Source organism: Kogia breviceps, chromosome 20 (assembly GCF_026419965.1).
Source record: "Kogia breviceps isolate mKogBre1 chromosome 20, mKogBre1 haplotype 1, whole genome shotgun sequence".
Taxonomy (NCBI): domain Eukaryota; kingdom Metazoa; phylum Chordata; class Mammalia; order Artiodactyla; family Physeteridae; genus Kogia; species Kogia breviceps.
In genome coordinates, this window is record NC_081329.1 from 6,115,448 (window position 1) to 6,129,192 (window position 13,745).

The 13,745-nt window shown below is 43.4% G+C and overlaps 1 protein-coding gene across 4 annotated transcripts in view; it reads right to left on the reverse strand.

Annotated features, from left to right (window-relative positions):
• AGPAT5 (1-acylglycerol-3-phosphate O-acyltransferase 5) overlaps positions 1 to 11,664 on the reverse strand; it is a 60,032-nt gene extending 48,368 nt beyond the window's left edge. For 2 of the 4 annotated variants that reach the window (XM_067022551.1, XM_067022550.1), the window contains exon 1: positions 11,326 to 11,632. In XM_067022551.1, the coding sequence (XP_066878652.1) occupies positions 11,326 to 11,544 (219 nt within the window). In that variant the 5' untranslated portion in view covers positions 11,545 to 11,632. Of the gene's footprint in view, positions 1 to 11,325 lie in introns of all 4 variants that reach the window. The other 2 variants (XM_059049477.2, XM_059049476.2) reach the window with 2 other exon arrangements.
• Positions 11,665 to 13,745: the final 2,081 nt, after the last annotated feature.

The window sequence follows — 13,745 nt, forward strand, 5'->3', positions numbered from 1 at the left end:
ACTTTCAGAGGAAAACACTCTGTGACATAAACCACAGCAAGATCTTCTTTGACCCACCTCCTAGAGTAGGAAATAAAAACAAAAATAAACAAATGGGACTTAATTAAACTTAAAAGCTCTTGCACAGCAAAGGAAACCATATACGAGACAAAAAAACAACCTTCAGAATGGGAGAAAACATTTGCAAATGAAACAACAAAGGATTAATCTCCAAAATATACAAACAGCTCATGGAGCTCAATATCAAAAAAACAAACAATCCAGTTAAAAAAGGGGCGGAATAGACATTTCACCAAGGAAGACATACAGATGGCCAAGAGGCACATGAAAAGATGCTCAACATCACTAATCATTAGAGAAATGCAAATCAAAACTACAATGAGGTATCACCTCACGCCAGTCAGAATGGCCATTGTCAAAAACTCTAGAAACAATAAATGCTGGAGAGGGTGTGGTGAAAAGGGAACCCTCTTGCACTCTTGGTGGGAATGTAAATTGATACAGCCACTATGGAGAACAGTATGGAGGTTCCTTAAAAAACTACAAATAGAACTACCATATGACCCAGCAATCCCACTACTGGGCATACACCCTGAGAAAACCATCATTCAAAAAGAGTCATGTACCACAATGTTCACTGCAGCTCTATTTACAATAGCCAGGACACGGAAGCAACCTAAGTGTCCATCGACAGATGAATGGATAAAGAAGATGTGGCACATATATACAATGGAATATTACTCAGCCATAAAATGGAACGAAACTGAGTTATTTGTAGTGAGGTGGATGGACCTGGAGTCTGTCACACAGAGTGAAGTAAGTCAGAAAGCGAAAAACAAATACCCTATGCTAACACATATTTATGGAATCTAAAAAAAGATGGTATTGATGAACCTAGTTGCAGGGCAGGAATAAAGAGGTAGACATAGAGAATGGACTTGAGGACATGGGGTGGGCGGGCGAAGCTGGGGCGAAGTGAGAGGAGCATCGACTTATACACACTACCGAATGCAAGATAGTTGGTAGTGGGAAGCAGCCGCATAGCACAGGGAGATCAGCTCGGTGCTTTGCGATGACCTAGACGGTGGGAAAGGGAGGCTGGGAGGGAGGCTCAAGAGGGAGGGGATGTGGGGACATGTGTATGCATATGGCTGACTCGCTTTGTTGTGCAACAGAAACTAACAGTATTGTGAAGCAATTATACTCCAATAAAGATCTATTTTTAAAAAAATTTAAATAATGGGCATGTTTCACAGGATTTAGTGTCAATCATACAGAAAACATAGCGCTGCAAACTTTATCTCCTATAAAACCCAATATATCCCACTTTAAAATAAAACAAGCATGTTGATGGTGTAAAGGAAACCACAAAAATAAGCACAGTCATCTAATGTCATGACAAACAATCCCCAACAATGAATATAATCAGTACACGCATTGCCACCCGAACAACGTCTGGCCACTATCTGGTCCAGTTCTCTGATTTCACACTTCAGCAGGCTGAGGCACAGATCAACCAAGCTGCCTTGTTCAGTGACCCATGATCAGTTAACGGGCACCACCAGTTTAAGATGCCACACCTCCACTACTTGGGCTTAGTCCGTATACTATATACCACGCTGGCCTTAAAGTGCCACAGTTTTCCACTTTGCTTATGGACACAAACATGAACTGAAAAGCTTTGCAGGAAAGCCATCTCTGCAATCCCTGTAAGACTCACTAATTTTCCCCATCCCTAAATGGCTTCCAAACAATCGACATTTTCTATATTTAGCTTATCTCAGTAACAAAGTTAAACATGCCCAGTGTTTAAAAATAGATCTTCAGTGGTTATCTAGAGAAAGTAAGATAAGTAATGAATTCTGGTGGGCGAAACAGATGGGCGAAAGGTGAAAGGAACAAAATCTTAATTCCTAGCCATTGAAGGGAAAATAATAAAAATAAAAGCTATTTCCAATTAAGATGCAAAAGAAGATGGTAAGCCTCTGACATAACAGAATTTACGATCTCAAAGTAGATATCTTAAGTTGTTTCTTTTTTATTTGTCATTATCACTCGGTCGGAATTCAACAGAAATAAAAAGTTACAAAGACTAGCCCTTCATATTTAAAAATTTACAAGCTCTAAAAGCAAAGTAAGTGAAATGATGAACTGCAAATTATTAAGCACTTCAAATAAATGTTGATTATCCAAAGAGAAGAATGCATGATTACAATGTTTATGTACCACATATATGCAGTTTCTAAGGCCCTTCACTTAATTTATTTCCCAGGTTTCACAGAAAAAGCATTTCACTCCAACTTAAAATTATCAAATTTCTTCTGTTCATTGAAGTGAAAAGGTTATTTGCTTTTAAATTTACTAACATGGAGGGCAAGTATAAGTTTTCATTTAAGAGTACAGATTCTCAAAATACTAAGACAGTTACTACTATCTTACTAACAAGTATATAATTAATAAGATAACTGTAGTGTTTTCCGAACTTAAAAAATTAATAGTAACTTACAAAATGCCCCTACAAATAAATTATTCAGTGACTCCATGATTACCTAAAAGCCCCCTGCGCCCTCTCGCTGCAGCCGTCTTAGATCAGCTTTTCTGCTTATTTACCTCCTCACGAAGCCCTCCTGCCTTCTAACCCAGACCCCAGAATTAATCTCTCCCCCTTCTGCATTACAACGAACGCTGTCACACTGTGCATCCTTATTTCCAACTCGCATCACATCCCCCTCAAGGCCCACAGGCTCCTCAGGGGCAAGGACTTCATCCTTGTTCCACCCAGAGCCCAGCACTCAGATGCTTTTCAACAGATGTTCACTGAATCAATAAGCTGCACGTTTATTTTTCACACGTGGATAAAGCTATACCTCATTTTCAACAGTAAAGAGGTGGGGAAAAAACAAATACTTTAAATGTACCAGTGACTTTTTAAAGGCACCATTCTGTGAATCTTCTAGTACATGTATTTCAAATTACAATCACTTTTCGGCAGGTAATTTGTTCCTTCAAACAAAGGCATGTGAAAAACATGGCTTTTTGGTCTTCCTCATTCTCTAAGTAATTTTAAGTCATCATAATTGTTCAAGTTGGGGTTCCTCCATTTTTAAAACACTCATGTAAAGTCCCTCTAGAGAAAAATAACAATGTTCTCTCTTCATTTTATTAATTCAGTAAAAATGCTCTTTGAATGATTCTCTTCATTGAGACGGACACACTAGTTACAATTCCGCTTTAGTCAAACAAGCTTGTTTATCTTGCACTAAGCGCCTTTCGGAAGACTTGGATTTAGATGTAGACACTGTCCTCTCACCTGGATCTCATCTTCACCTTGTTTGTAATTTGCTCCCATGATTTGATAAACTACTTGAAGACTCCCTCTTTTGTATTCTGAAAAGAGGCGGTAAAATGGAATCTAAAGTAATCACACGTCTAACACAGTGGACTATCTAACCAACGGCGCCATGCATAAAGTACAGCATTCTTCCTCTTCAAAAAAAAAAACCCTTCGTTTATCTCAATAATATTCATTTCCTTTCCACATGCACAATGAAATGTCATTTATTAAAAAACTTCTTTCACTGTCCTTAGATACAGATGATGCTGTAGAAGGGGGTCAGAACATGCCGCCCCACAACATGCCACTTTGACATGAGGATTATTTTGAGCTGAGGGCAACTGAGAAGCAGCCCACGCAGCTCTCTGCCCTCCCCTTTTCCGCCTAAAGGAGGCCTAAACTTCCCTTTGTAAAGGTGACATTAAAAACACTTGTAAAGGTGTTCCTTCCTAGAAGACCAGGAAGATCAGAGACAGCGCCGAGATGAGTCAGCAAACCTTACTTAATGGTCCTTATCTACCATACATTTCCTAGGGACCTTCCCACAATTCACCAGCCCTAGGAGCCCAAACCCACCTTTCCTGCACCTAGCTGTGCCTCCACAGGTTACTGCCTTGGGCTGACTCTAACTGCCTCTTTTAGTTTCCCCTTCTTTTCTGAGAGGGGCCGGTAAAAACCCTAGCGTGTAAAATATTCAACTACGTGTAAAGTATCGACGCCCGTTAAGTCTGTGTGCCTCTTCTCCTGCGGATCTGGCCTTGTCAGTTTGATCTGTGGGCCCAGCTACAGACAGCTCTATCTCCTCTACGCACAGCACACCAGTCACTAAGGGCCCGGGCAGAAACACTGGGTTTAAACTGAGCCTCGGGCCTGAGCACTCGCCCACCCCCTTACCACCTACAGGAACCGCAGAAGTACCTACCTCCCCACGCCTACTCTTCCTTACCTGTAGCGTGAGTGCAGTCATGCTGGCTACTCACCACAGGTGTGGTGAGATAAACGAGACCACGGAAGCTACCTGCCACAACTCCCGGATCATAGGAACTGTCCCCCCAAATGTTAGCTGTTGCTCTTCTTCTTATTACTATCCAACAAAGTCAGATTGTTTACTCAAAATCGTGTTAAATGATGAATGGATAGGACAAACACCTATCTAATTTCTCTTCCTTAAAAAAAGGTCTCTCTCTGATTACGTACAAATGCAGCCATAAAGAATTGCAGCATAAATAAGTTTGCAGATATAATTTACACTCTATGACGTTCATAATTATTTGAAATGATTTTTAAATGTATTTCTGTGCCAATGAAATATATCATTTCAAGATCAAGTATAAGACTTCTACCGTAATACACACAAAACTATGGTCTTTTTCTGCCCAATTTGAAACCTTTCCCTGAATAGGAAAAGTATGATGCTCCTCCGAAACAATGTTAAAATATAAACATAGTCATTTGTCTAATAATCAGTACACAGAAATAATTATTATGCAACATTTAAATGGAACCTTACAAATCACAAACCTCCTTTTTTTTTTTCCTTTGGTACTCGGGCCTCTCACCGTTGTGGCCTCTCCCGTCGCGGAGCACAGGCTCCGGACGCGCAGGCCCAGCGGCCACGGCTCACGGGCCCGGTCGCTCCGCGGCACGTGGGATCCTCCCGGACCGGGGCACGAACCCGTGTCCCCTGCATTGGCAGGCGGATTCTCAACCGCTGCGCCCCCAGGGAAGCCCACAAACCTCCTTTTATACATTCATCATATCTGTCTCTCTGGATTGTCCTCATTTACAGGGTGTGTTTTTCCTGAGCATCTATGATGTACCAGTCACTGAGCTCAGCAGTTTCACATATTCTCTCATTTAGTCTTCACAAAATAACATGACAATAAGTATTCCATTTAAGAATGAGAATGCTGAGTTGAAAAGTTGATTTATTCAAGCTGACAGAGAATAGCAAAGAACTAGGAATTACACCCAGGGTTCTCACCCAAGATCCAAAAATCTTTTGACCACCACAAAATTATCATCTGCAAAAATTCCAAATAAAAAATGTCAAATGAGGTTTCCCATATATTAGAAGTTTATATAATTCTTTCACTTTGAACATTAACCACAAGGAGATAAGAAACTCAAGAAAAAATGAAAAACGGACATAAAATACTTCCCTACAGAAATACAAATTAAGAATGAGAGCAAAGCAACATGTAAGCACAGGAGCTGGCATTCATTGCATCGCATCTAACGTGGAAGATCATTTCCTTATATTCACACACCTCCCCTCAGTTAAGCAACCACTTGCATTCAGTTGTAGTACTCCTGTATTTCCTCAGCTCTTTGCTCATTTTGTAACATCTCATTATACCTTCAGTTTAAAAAAAAAAAAAAAAAAAAAGAGTACTTTCCTGGTGGCACAATGGTTAAGACTCAGCACTCCCAATGCAGGGGGCCCAGGTTCGATCCCTGGCTAGGGGACTAGATCCCACATGCATGCCGCAACTAAGGAGCCCACGAGCCGCAACTAAAGGAACCCACCTGCTGCAACTAAGACCTGGCACAACCAAATAAATAAATAAATAATTTTTTTAAAAAAATGACCTCTTTCTAACTGCTAAATTGTGTGCTGAGAGTAGAGACTAATTAATTTATCAATGGAAATGCTAGCGTCTCACATGTGGTTAGCACTTAACATAACTCCCCTTTCCAGGTACCACCCGCCTCATTTCTTTCTGCTTCCAACTATCACTTACACTTACACACACATACAGCCCTCTAAATCCCCAGGCAACACTTGCTTATTTGGGGTTTTCACTGCTAGTCCATGCAAAGAAGCAGAGGAAACAAAATAAACCTTACAGAATTGCTTAACTTTAAAAATTGCAATAAGTACAGATTTCTACTGACAAGTAAACAAAGGCTTCTCTGCATTGCTAGCTGTTCCAGAATCCCCTCTTTTATAAGGTCTCTGACCTTATTTTCAGTCTTACTTCTGTGGGTAGAGTGCATGTTTTCTCCCCCATCTATTAAGTAAAGAAAGCAAATTGACTCACTCTACCTGTTGACCCTGTGAGATCAAAACTTGTCAACTAGAGGGCCACTCAAGAGCCCCCATGCCTTAAAAGTGAGATTCTCATCCACGCTTCTACAGAAACACGGATCACTATTCCCTGCAGAGTGCCCTGCCCTTTTGTTAAAAGGGAACAATCAAGTCAAGTCACTCTCCCCTTTACTGCCACCTCCATGGGCTACAATCTTGTAAAGGGGATAATATATACATTAAAATATGCTAATGCTATGTTAATATTACATATAAGTGATCCTGACATGGAGATGGGGTGAGATCATGACAGATGAGGCAAAGTTGCCCAAGTTGGAAGGAAGTATACAGAGAAGAGCAGTCCAAAAGCACATTCTTGAGAATGCGCTGGTAATACAGGGGAGGGACTGGTGAGGAAGCAGTAGTTGGGCTACAGTGAAATCAATGAATGGAAAAGCCGGCCAGGGCAGAATTCAGCCGGCCTTGAATGCCATGCTCAGGAGTCTTCATCTTCATTCAGTTATCAGTTGAGAACCTCTCCTCCCTTAACACACCACGCTACTCCTGCTTGAAGTAAAAACTCACAGTGGTTCATAACAATTGATATGGCCTTCTTGAATAACCCAGCAGAGCCACATTCCCTTTGTAGCACAAAGCTAATAAACACAAAAACTCCACTTTCAGTATTATCCTCGACTGTAACTGTTTGCCAGTGTTTCTCCTAGAAGGCACACCTTGAGAGTGGGGCTGTTCTCTCAACAAATATAACCACACCACCTAGCGAAGCATCTTTGGAAAATGGACCCTGAAGCTAGACTGCCTTGGACTAAATCCTGGCTTGAACGTTACAAGTGTGAACTCCGCTTGCCTTAGTTCTCTAATCTGTAAAATGGGAAAAACAGTGCCTATCTGGTAAGGATGAAATGACTCACATGAGACAACAGTACTTGGCACACAGTCAGCGCTCACTAAACGCTAGGTGTGTTGCTAACACAATCCTCTCCTTTCCACTCCGTGTCCAATTACAAAGCCCCATCAGCTACCTTAAAATACTTCTGGGATTCTTTCCATTCTCTCCATGCCCACTCTTTCCACGGCCCTGACCATAATCTCTCTCCGAGATTACTATACTACCCAAACTGGTCCTTTGCAGAGCTCAACGCATACGTCACTTGCTCAGGGACATTTCCCCAAACCCCCAACCTCTACCCACTAGGTTAACAAAAAGTCACAGAGTACAGTGCATTTTAACTTTCTTCTTCTTTTTTGTGTCCCACTAGAACGTGAGTTCCATGAGGGCAGGGACCTTGTCTATGTTTTCTTCATTCCATCCCATATAGTCCAGCACAGGACCTGGAGTTCAGGGCACACTCCAATATCAGACGAATGAATAAAGAGCGGGTTCTGAGACATTACTACTTAGTTTTGGATTGTCTAACTACTAATATTAACCTCTGTTTAAAAAACCATAAGAAAATGAGAAAATATTAAAGGAAAAATTAACTTATAATTCCATTTAAGAAGAGCCCACTCTCAGTGTATTGAGTTCTACAAAATTAGACAAATTTACGAAAGAGGGAAAGTAAATTGTGTATAGAGAGTCATATTTTCTTTTGCTTTCCATAACAATGGCACAGAGGTGTTCCCATAGGTTATGGTATATTGAGTGTTCTATAAAACCCATCCAAGAAGTTAATATAATGGAGAAGGGAGTCTTCCCACAATTCATACATTTATATAAAAGCTCTTGGCAGAAATCCAAAGTTACACACCAAACTGTTGCAGGCCTAGGAAAGGTGTGTGTAGGTAAGGGGAACTTTAACTTTCTCAAAATATTTTTGCAGTGTTTGAATATTTTATTGTACTGTGACTCATAACAGAAAAATAAGGTATTTTTAAAAATCTGACACAAATGCAAACTAAAATAACTGTCTTGCTTACAGTCCAGGATTTATATTCATAGAAAGTATAAAAACAAGGTTCTAATTACATTTCTCTAAGATTTTCTTATAAGTCTATTCCCTGGCCAGACTGAAATTGTGCTAGACTGGAATTGTACTTGACTGAGAAACGTTTACTTTCCCCTTGAAGGCCTGTGTCTTTCTACCTCAGCAAACCCAGAAGCACATCCACATCTTCCTGGCTCTGCTACTCCCAGTTAAACTGTAGGAAGGTCTCGAAAGGTCTTGACACGAATGATAAATAAGTAGAGGAAAAAAGATTAAGGATACAAGCAACAACAATTTATATTCTATCCAGAACTACTGATATTTGAGAAGAATCTGGGCAACATTTTAGCAGAAATGCAGAAAGAATCCAGACTTGAAAAAAAAGGTGTTGGACTTGTGAGGTCCCTTCTCTGAGTCTAAATAAACATGTTTCATTCAAATACAATAGTTTAGCTGCTTTTACAACAAGATACAGAATACAAATTTAATTCATTAAGAGTTTAGGACTATTTTTGAGGACATAGTGCTACCAAAAGAGAGAACTAGTTATAAATGGGCTCTAGACCTGAAGGCCTTGAGGGTTTCTGAGGAAATTGAAACAATTTTTCAAGTAAATGTATGAATTATTAGAGAAGTTAAGGGTATTCTAACTGAACACATTATATATATAAAACGTTAAAATCTTAGACTTAAATTCTATGTTTTTCTTCCAGTGTTATTTGAACTAATTTATACTTGAAGCAGGTCACCTGAAAAACTAAATTTATTTTATATCAAATTTTACTTTTGATTGTTATAATGTATCATGTTAGCATTTGGGGAAGTGGGGGTGAGCCATTAGTGTAAAATATATTTTAAAGTACTGATTTCAGCAGGAAGAAGATGGTGACTAAAATATTTAGAGGGTGTTAATGACAAGGCATGTTGCATATGCCTAGAAATAAATATCACTAGATATTTTGGTCTGCAAATGTCAATGATCAGTTTTTGGTGTATTCCAGTAGAAGGAGGGGAAAGAGTAACAAAAAACATATTTTTAATAAACAAAGAAAAATGAATTCTGACATTTAGAAGATTATCACTGGATACTGGTTCTTCATGTATTTATAAAAGGATGTCTGATGGCCCTCAATTATAATTCAAAATTTTATTTCACGCAGGTCCCTTGATGAAGTTTGTTAGGAATCCTAGAACTGAGTGTCCGTTGATCGTCATCAGATTAAACTTTTTAAAAACCATGTGCTGAGAACTCAAACAATAAATTGGAGGTCTATACTGAACAAATACAAGGTAAGCTATACAATTTGAGAAATACTATGAAATTTTACAGTCGTTTTTTTTTTTTTTTTTTTTTTTTGCGGTATGCGGGCCTCTCACTGTTGTGGCCTCTCCCGTTGTGGAGCACAGGCTCCGGACGCACAGGCCCAGCGGCCATGGCTCACGGGCTTAGCTGCTCCGCGGCATGTGGGATCTTCCCGGACCAGGGCACGAACCCGTGTCTCCTGCATCGGCAGGCGGACTCTCAACCACTGCGCCACCAGAGAAGCCCTACAGTCGTTTTTTAAAAATAAGAAACTTGCTAAACACAAATTACTTCAATGGTATATGTTACATTGCATGGGACATATTATATGCTTTTCACGAAAATTTTAAAACCCGCCATAGGTAGAATTACTTTTCTAAGAAGTAAATGACTGTCGTATATTCTGATCCTGTATCCTAGCCCAGGCCAGTTGTCATATGATGTGAAATTAAATGCTTATTATGATAAAACCATACATTTAGACAAATGTGGGGAGGTAAGAACAGAGTGGGGAAATGACTGGTCTGAATTAGTGAAAATTTTAAATGTGGCCCCTTGTAAAAGTCCATTATCAGGAAACCATCTGGAAAAGCGATCTTTCTTTCTTTCCTAGGAAACACTTATAGATGCTGATTTAAACACAGTCCCCGGCTTCTAATTCCCTTCCCCCAAACCTCCAACTGGGGCAAACTCAAAGAGTCATCAGGAATCAACAGCAATGCAACTACAAATTCAAAATAGTAGCTGGTGGACAAAAGGGTGAAAGCAGCTACTCTGGGGGAAAAATAAAAAAAGACAAAATAATGCCATCCCATTCACTCCAACCCATCCCCACGAAAAAAAGAAAAGAAGAGGACTAACTGAATATAAGGAAAACTAAGAATTAAGCTTTTTTTTTTTTTTCCAAATTGGGGAACAGAAGGAAAACACAACTGTTATTTCTGTGTAAGAGACTTCAAATAATTAAATGGAGTTAAAAGGGCCTTCTACTTTTGTTTTACAAATTTAATCTACAAATCCAATCTCTACAGAGAAAGAAAATAAGAGAAAGTAAGCAGACAAAAGATTAGCCACACATGTAAGCCTAGTCAAAGTTGGCAAGAATTTTATCTCCGGTAAGGCTTCTACAGTAACAAACGGATTAATTTCCTTGCCCAGCTTTCACTTGTACTGCGGAAGAATGCAAAACAAAGTTGTATTTCTCGCCCAAACAGTAACATCAATCTGTTTCAAGAAAAGGTCTCCGATTTTAAAAAGCGCACTGTTGAGTTCCACCGTTACCATCTTCTTAGACCAAACGCCAGAAGCTGTCAACTGCTTGCCCTATTTAAACGTTCATCTGCACCTACCTCTCCCAGCACCCAGACAGACAGTTAGTTTCAAGAGAGAGGGAGGGCGGGCGGTGGATCCCGCTTGGGGCCGCAGAGCAGCGTTACCGCAGCTACCTAGTAATCCTGGAGTACCCGCAAGGAAGCACCTGGTCAAACCCTAAGCGAGAACGTGAAACTGCCCCCACGGTGGGAGGACGACGTAATGGCACGTGTTCCCGGGGCCGGATCTGCCCGCCAGGGCGCAGCGAGCCCACACTAGCTGGACGGACGCTGGGTGGGTGGCAGCTGGAGGATGCGCCTGCGACCCCCCGGGGTCCCAGACGCAGGGAGGGGCGGCAGGTGCGGCGGGCGGGCCCGGAGGGCGGGCGGGGCCTCACCTGCACGCCGGTGTAGTTCTCGAAGAAGAAGAGCACCATGCTCTGATAGATGCAGTAGAGCCGGTCGTCCACCGCCTGGTAGAAGCGCGAGGGCAGGAAGGCGGAGAGCAGCCGCCAGGCCCCCCAGGCCAGCACGTAGGTGGGAGCCGTGCCCAGGAGCACGGCGGCCGGCAGCACGCAGCACATCGAGTACATGTGGAGCACCAGGGACAGCAGCATCTTCCCGGCTCCGCACGCGGAAGGCTCCGCCGGCTCTTCCCCGCCCCGTCGCCGCTGGCCGCCCGGCGGCCCTCAGTCGGCGGCCAATCACCGGGCTGGGCCGGGCCCCGCCGCTGCCCCCTCACCTCGCCGGGCCGCCGGCCGCCCCTGAGACGCCCAGCCCGCGCCGGATCCGGCCTCCGCCCCCAGCCGCATGGGCCGCGCCGCCGCTGGACGGTGGGCGGGCTGGCGAGTGAGGGGCCCGGAACGCTGCTCCCGGCCGCGGGGCAAGGGGAAGCCGCAGCTCTGGGGGCTCGAGAGCTCAGTATCACTCACACCCCATGACCCTCGCCCGTCATCCTATGCCCCTGCCGGGGGCGGGGCTCTGCGCCAACAACACGACTCCTGACTGGCCTCCCGTTACCATAGTCCCCGTCCGGGGGCGGGGGCTCAGCGGCAAGAACTCGTCTCCCTATTGGTCGATTGCTGCTGACAGTTGACGCGCAACTGCTGCCCGGACGCAGGGACTGCCCGCTCTGGATACTGCGCATGCTCCAAAGCTCCCCCGCCCCGGGAAGCGGCGACTTCCGGGCGGAGCTGGTTGAAGGTGGGTGTTGGCTGAGGAGGGGACCGGGCGGCCTTGTGACCCTTGGTCCGGCTCTGGTCGCAGGTTAGCTTGAGGGAACGCCCCACCTCCAGCTTGCATACTTGAGGGCCCCTGGACCCCGGGATGCGCCCTTAAGCCGAGATGTCCCTTTCCGTGGGGGCGCACCGGTGACCCGCGGTACCTCTCAGGTGCTGCAGAGCTTGGCTTCGGGCGGCTAAGAGGACTCCTGCAGGCAACAGAGACTTGTCAGGCCTGTTGTGGGAAGGCCCGCAGTGACAGCAGTGCGATAAGCGCTGTTAAGGCGTCAGCCCTGGGTTATCGGGCCAGGCTCACTTTCCTCTTCATGGTGGGTCTCACTCGCTCCGCCTTCCCGGCTTCCTCCTCTTCTCGCAGCCGGCTGCACAGGACCCCCTCTCCTGCCCTTCACTCGCCCACCATTATGTTTCCGAGTCAGGCCCCTGCCTTCCCATCACTACAAGTTTACGCACAGCTGGACAGCCTTTTTACAAGGTTCTTGACACACTGTTTTATTTTATCAGGCCTTATCAAGTTCACTCTTGCTTCACTTCCCCAGGCCTGGCTCTTTAACTTCTTTCTGATAATTTATGATGGGCCTCAGTTTTTGAGTAGTTCTTGAAGGTACTTGAGTACCTGTGGGATAAAGTACTAACATACTTCTATGACCTTCACAAAAATCTAGGAAATCAGGGCAGCCGTTTTATTGATGTAAAAACAGACTCTGAGGCCTTCTGAATCCTTCTACTGCCCTTTGGCTACAGTGAGTGTGGTTTACTGTGTAATCCTTTCCAGGGATAGTTGCACTTCAGAAGAATGCTGAATGCTTTAAGTGAAAAAAAAAATTTTTTTTTTTTTTTTGCCTGATTGCAAGCCTGTAGTGTAGCTTTATGCAGGAATGCATTTTAGCAGAAAATTCTAATCAGGGCCAGGACGGTGGCTACTTGATTTGACTATCTACATGATTGACATCATGTAACGTGATTGGTAAATGGTGACCTTGAGGGACAAATCCAGGTGAATAGAGATTGCTCAAGGAACAATTATTTGGACAGGTATATCGCCAACAGGAAGCATTAAACGCTAAAAAGATTTTCAACGCGGTTTCTCCTTTTTCTGTGGAAAGTAATGCCCTGTGAGAACCAGACTCATTCCAGAGGGAAAAAAGTCATGGGTATGGATACTGTGCACAGCCAATGCTGCTCACGCTTCCTTTGGCTACCTGAGACCAGACATCCCTACAATTAGGAAAATGTATGAAGAGATAAAGCTGATTCAGTGTTAATGTTACGATCTGTACACATGCAGTCAGTATATGTTGTGATATGTATAAGTCTGTTACTTCCTGTGAATTACCCCCATATTACTGTTAGTCACCTGGTTGTAAAGTTTTGTGCCAGGTTCTGACATGGGGACACTGAGAACGTGAGCTTCTCTTGTCCCCTGTTTATATCCAAACCCAGCCTGACACACTCGGTTATCCCCTGTGCTCTTCAGCCTCTTCTCTCCCTACTGGTCACAGATTTACCCTCCTTTCTGCCTTCTCTTCTCTTAAGCTGTACTCAGGGCACACCCTGTGCCTCTACTTCCTGACAGTGTA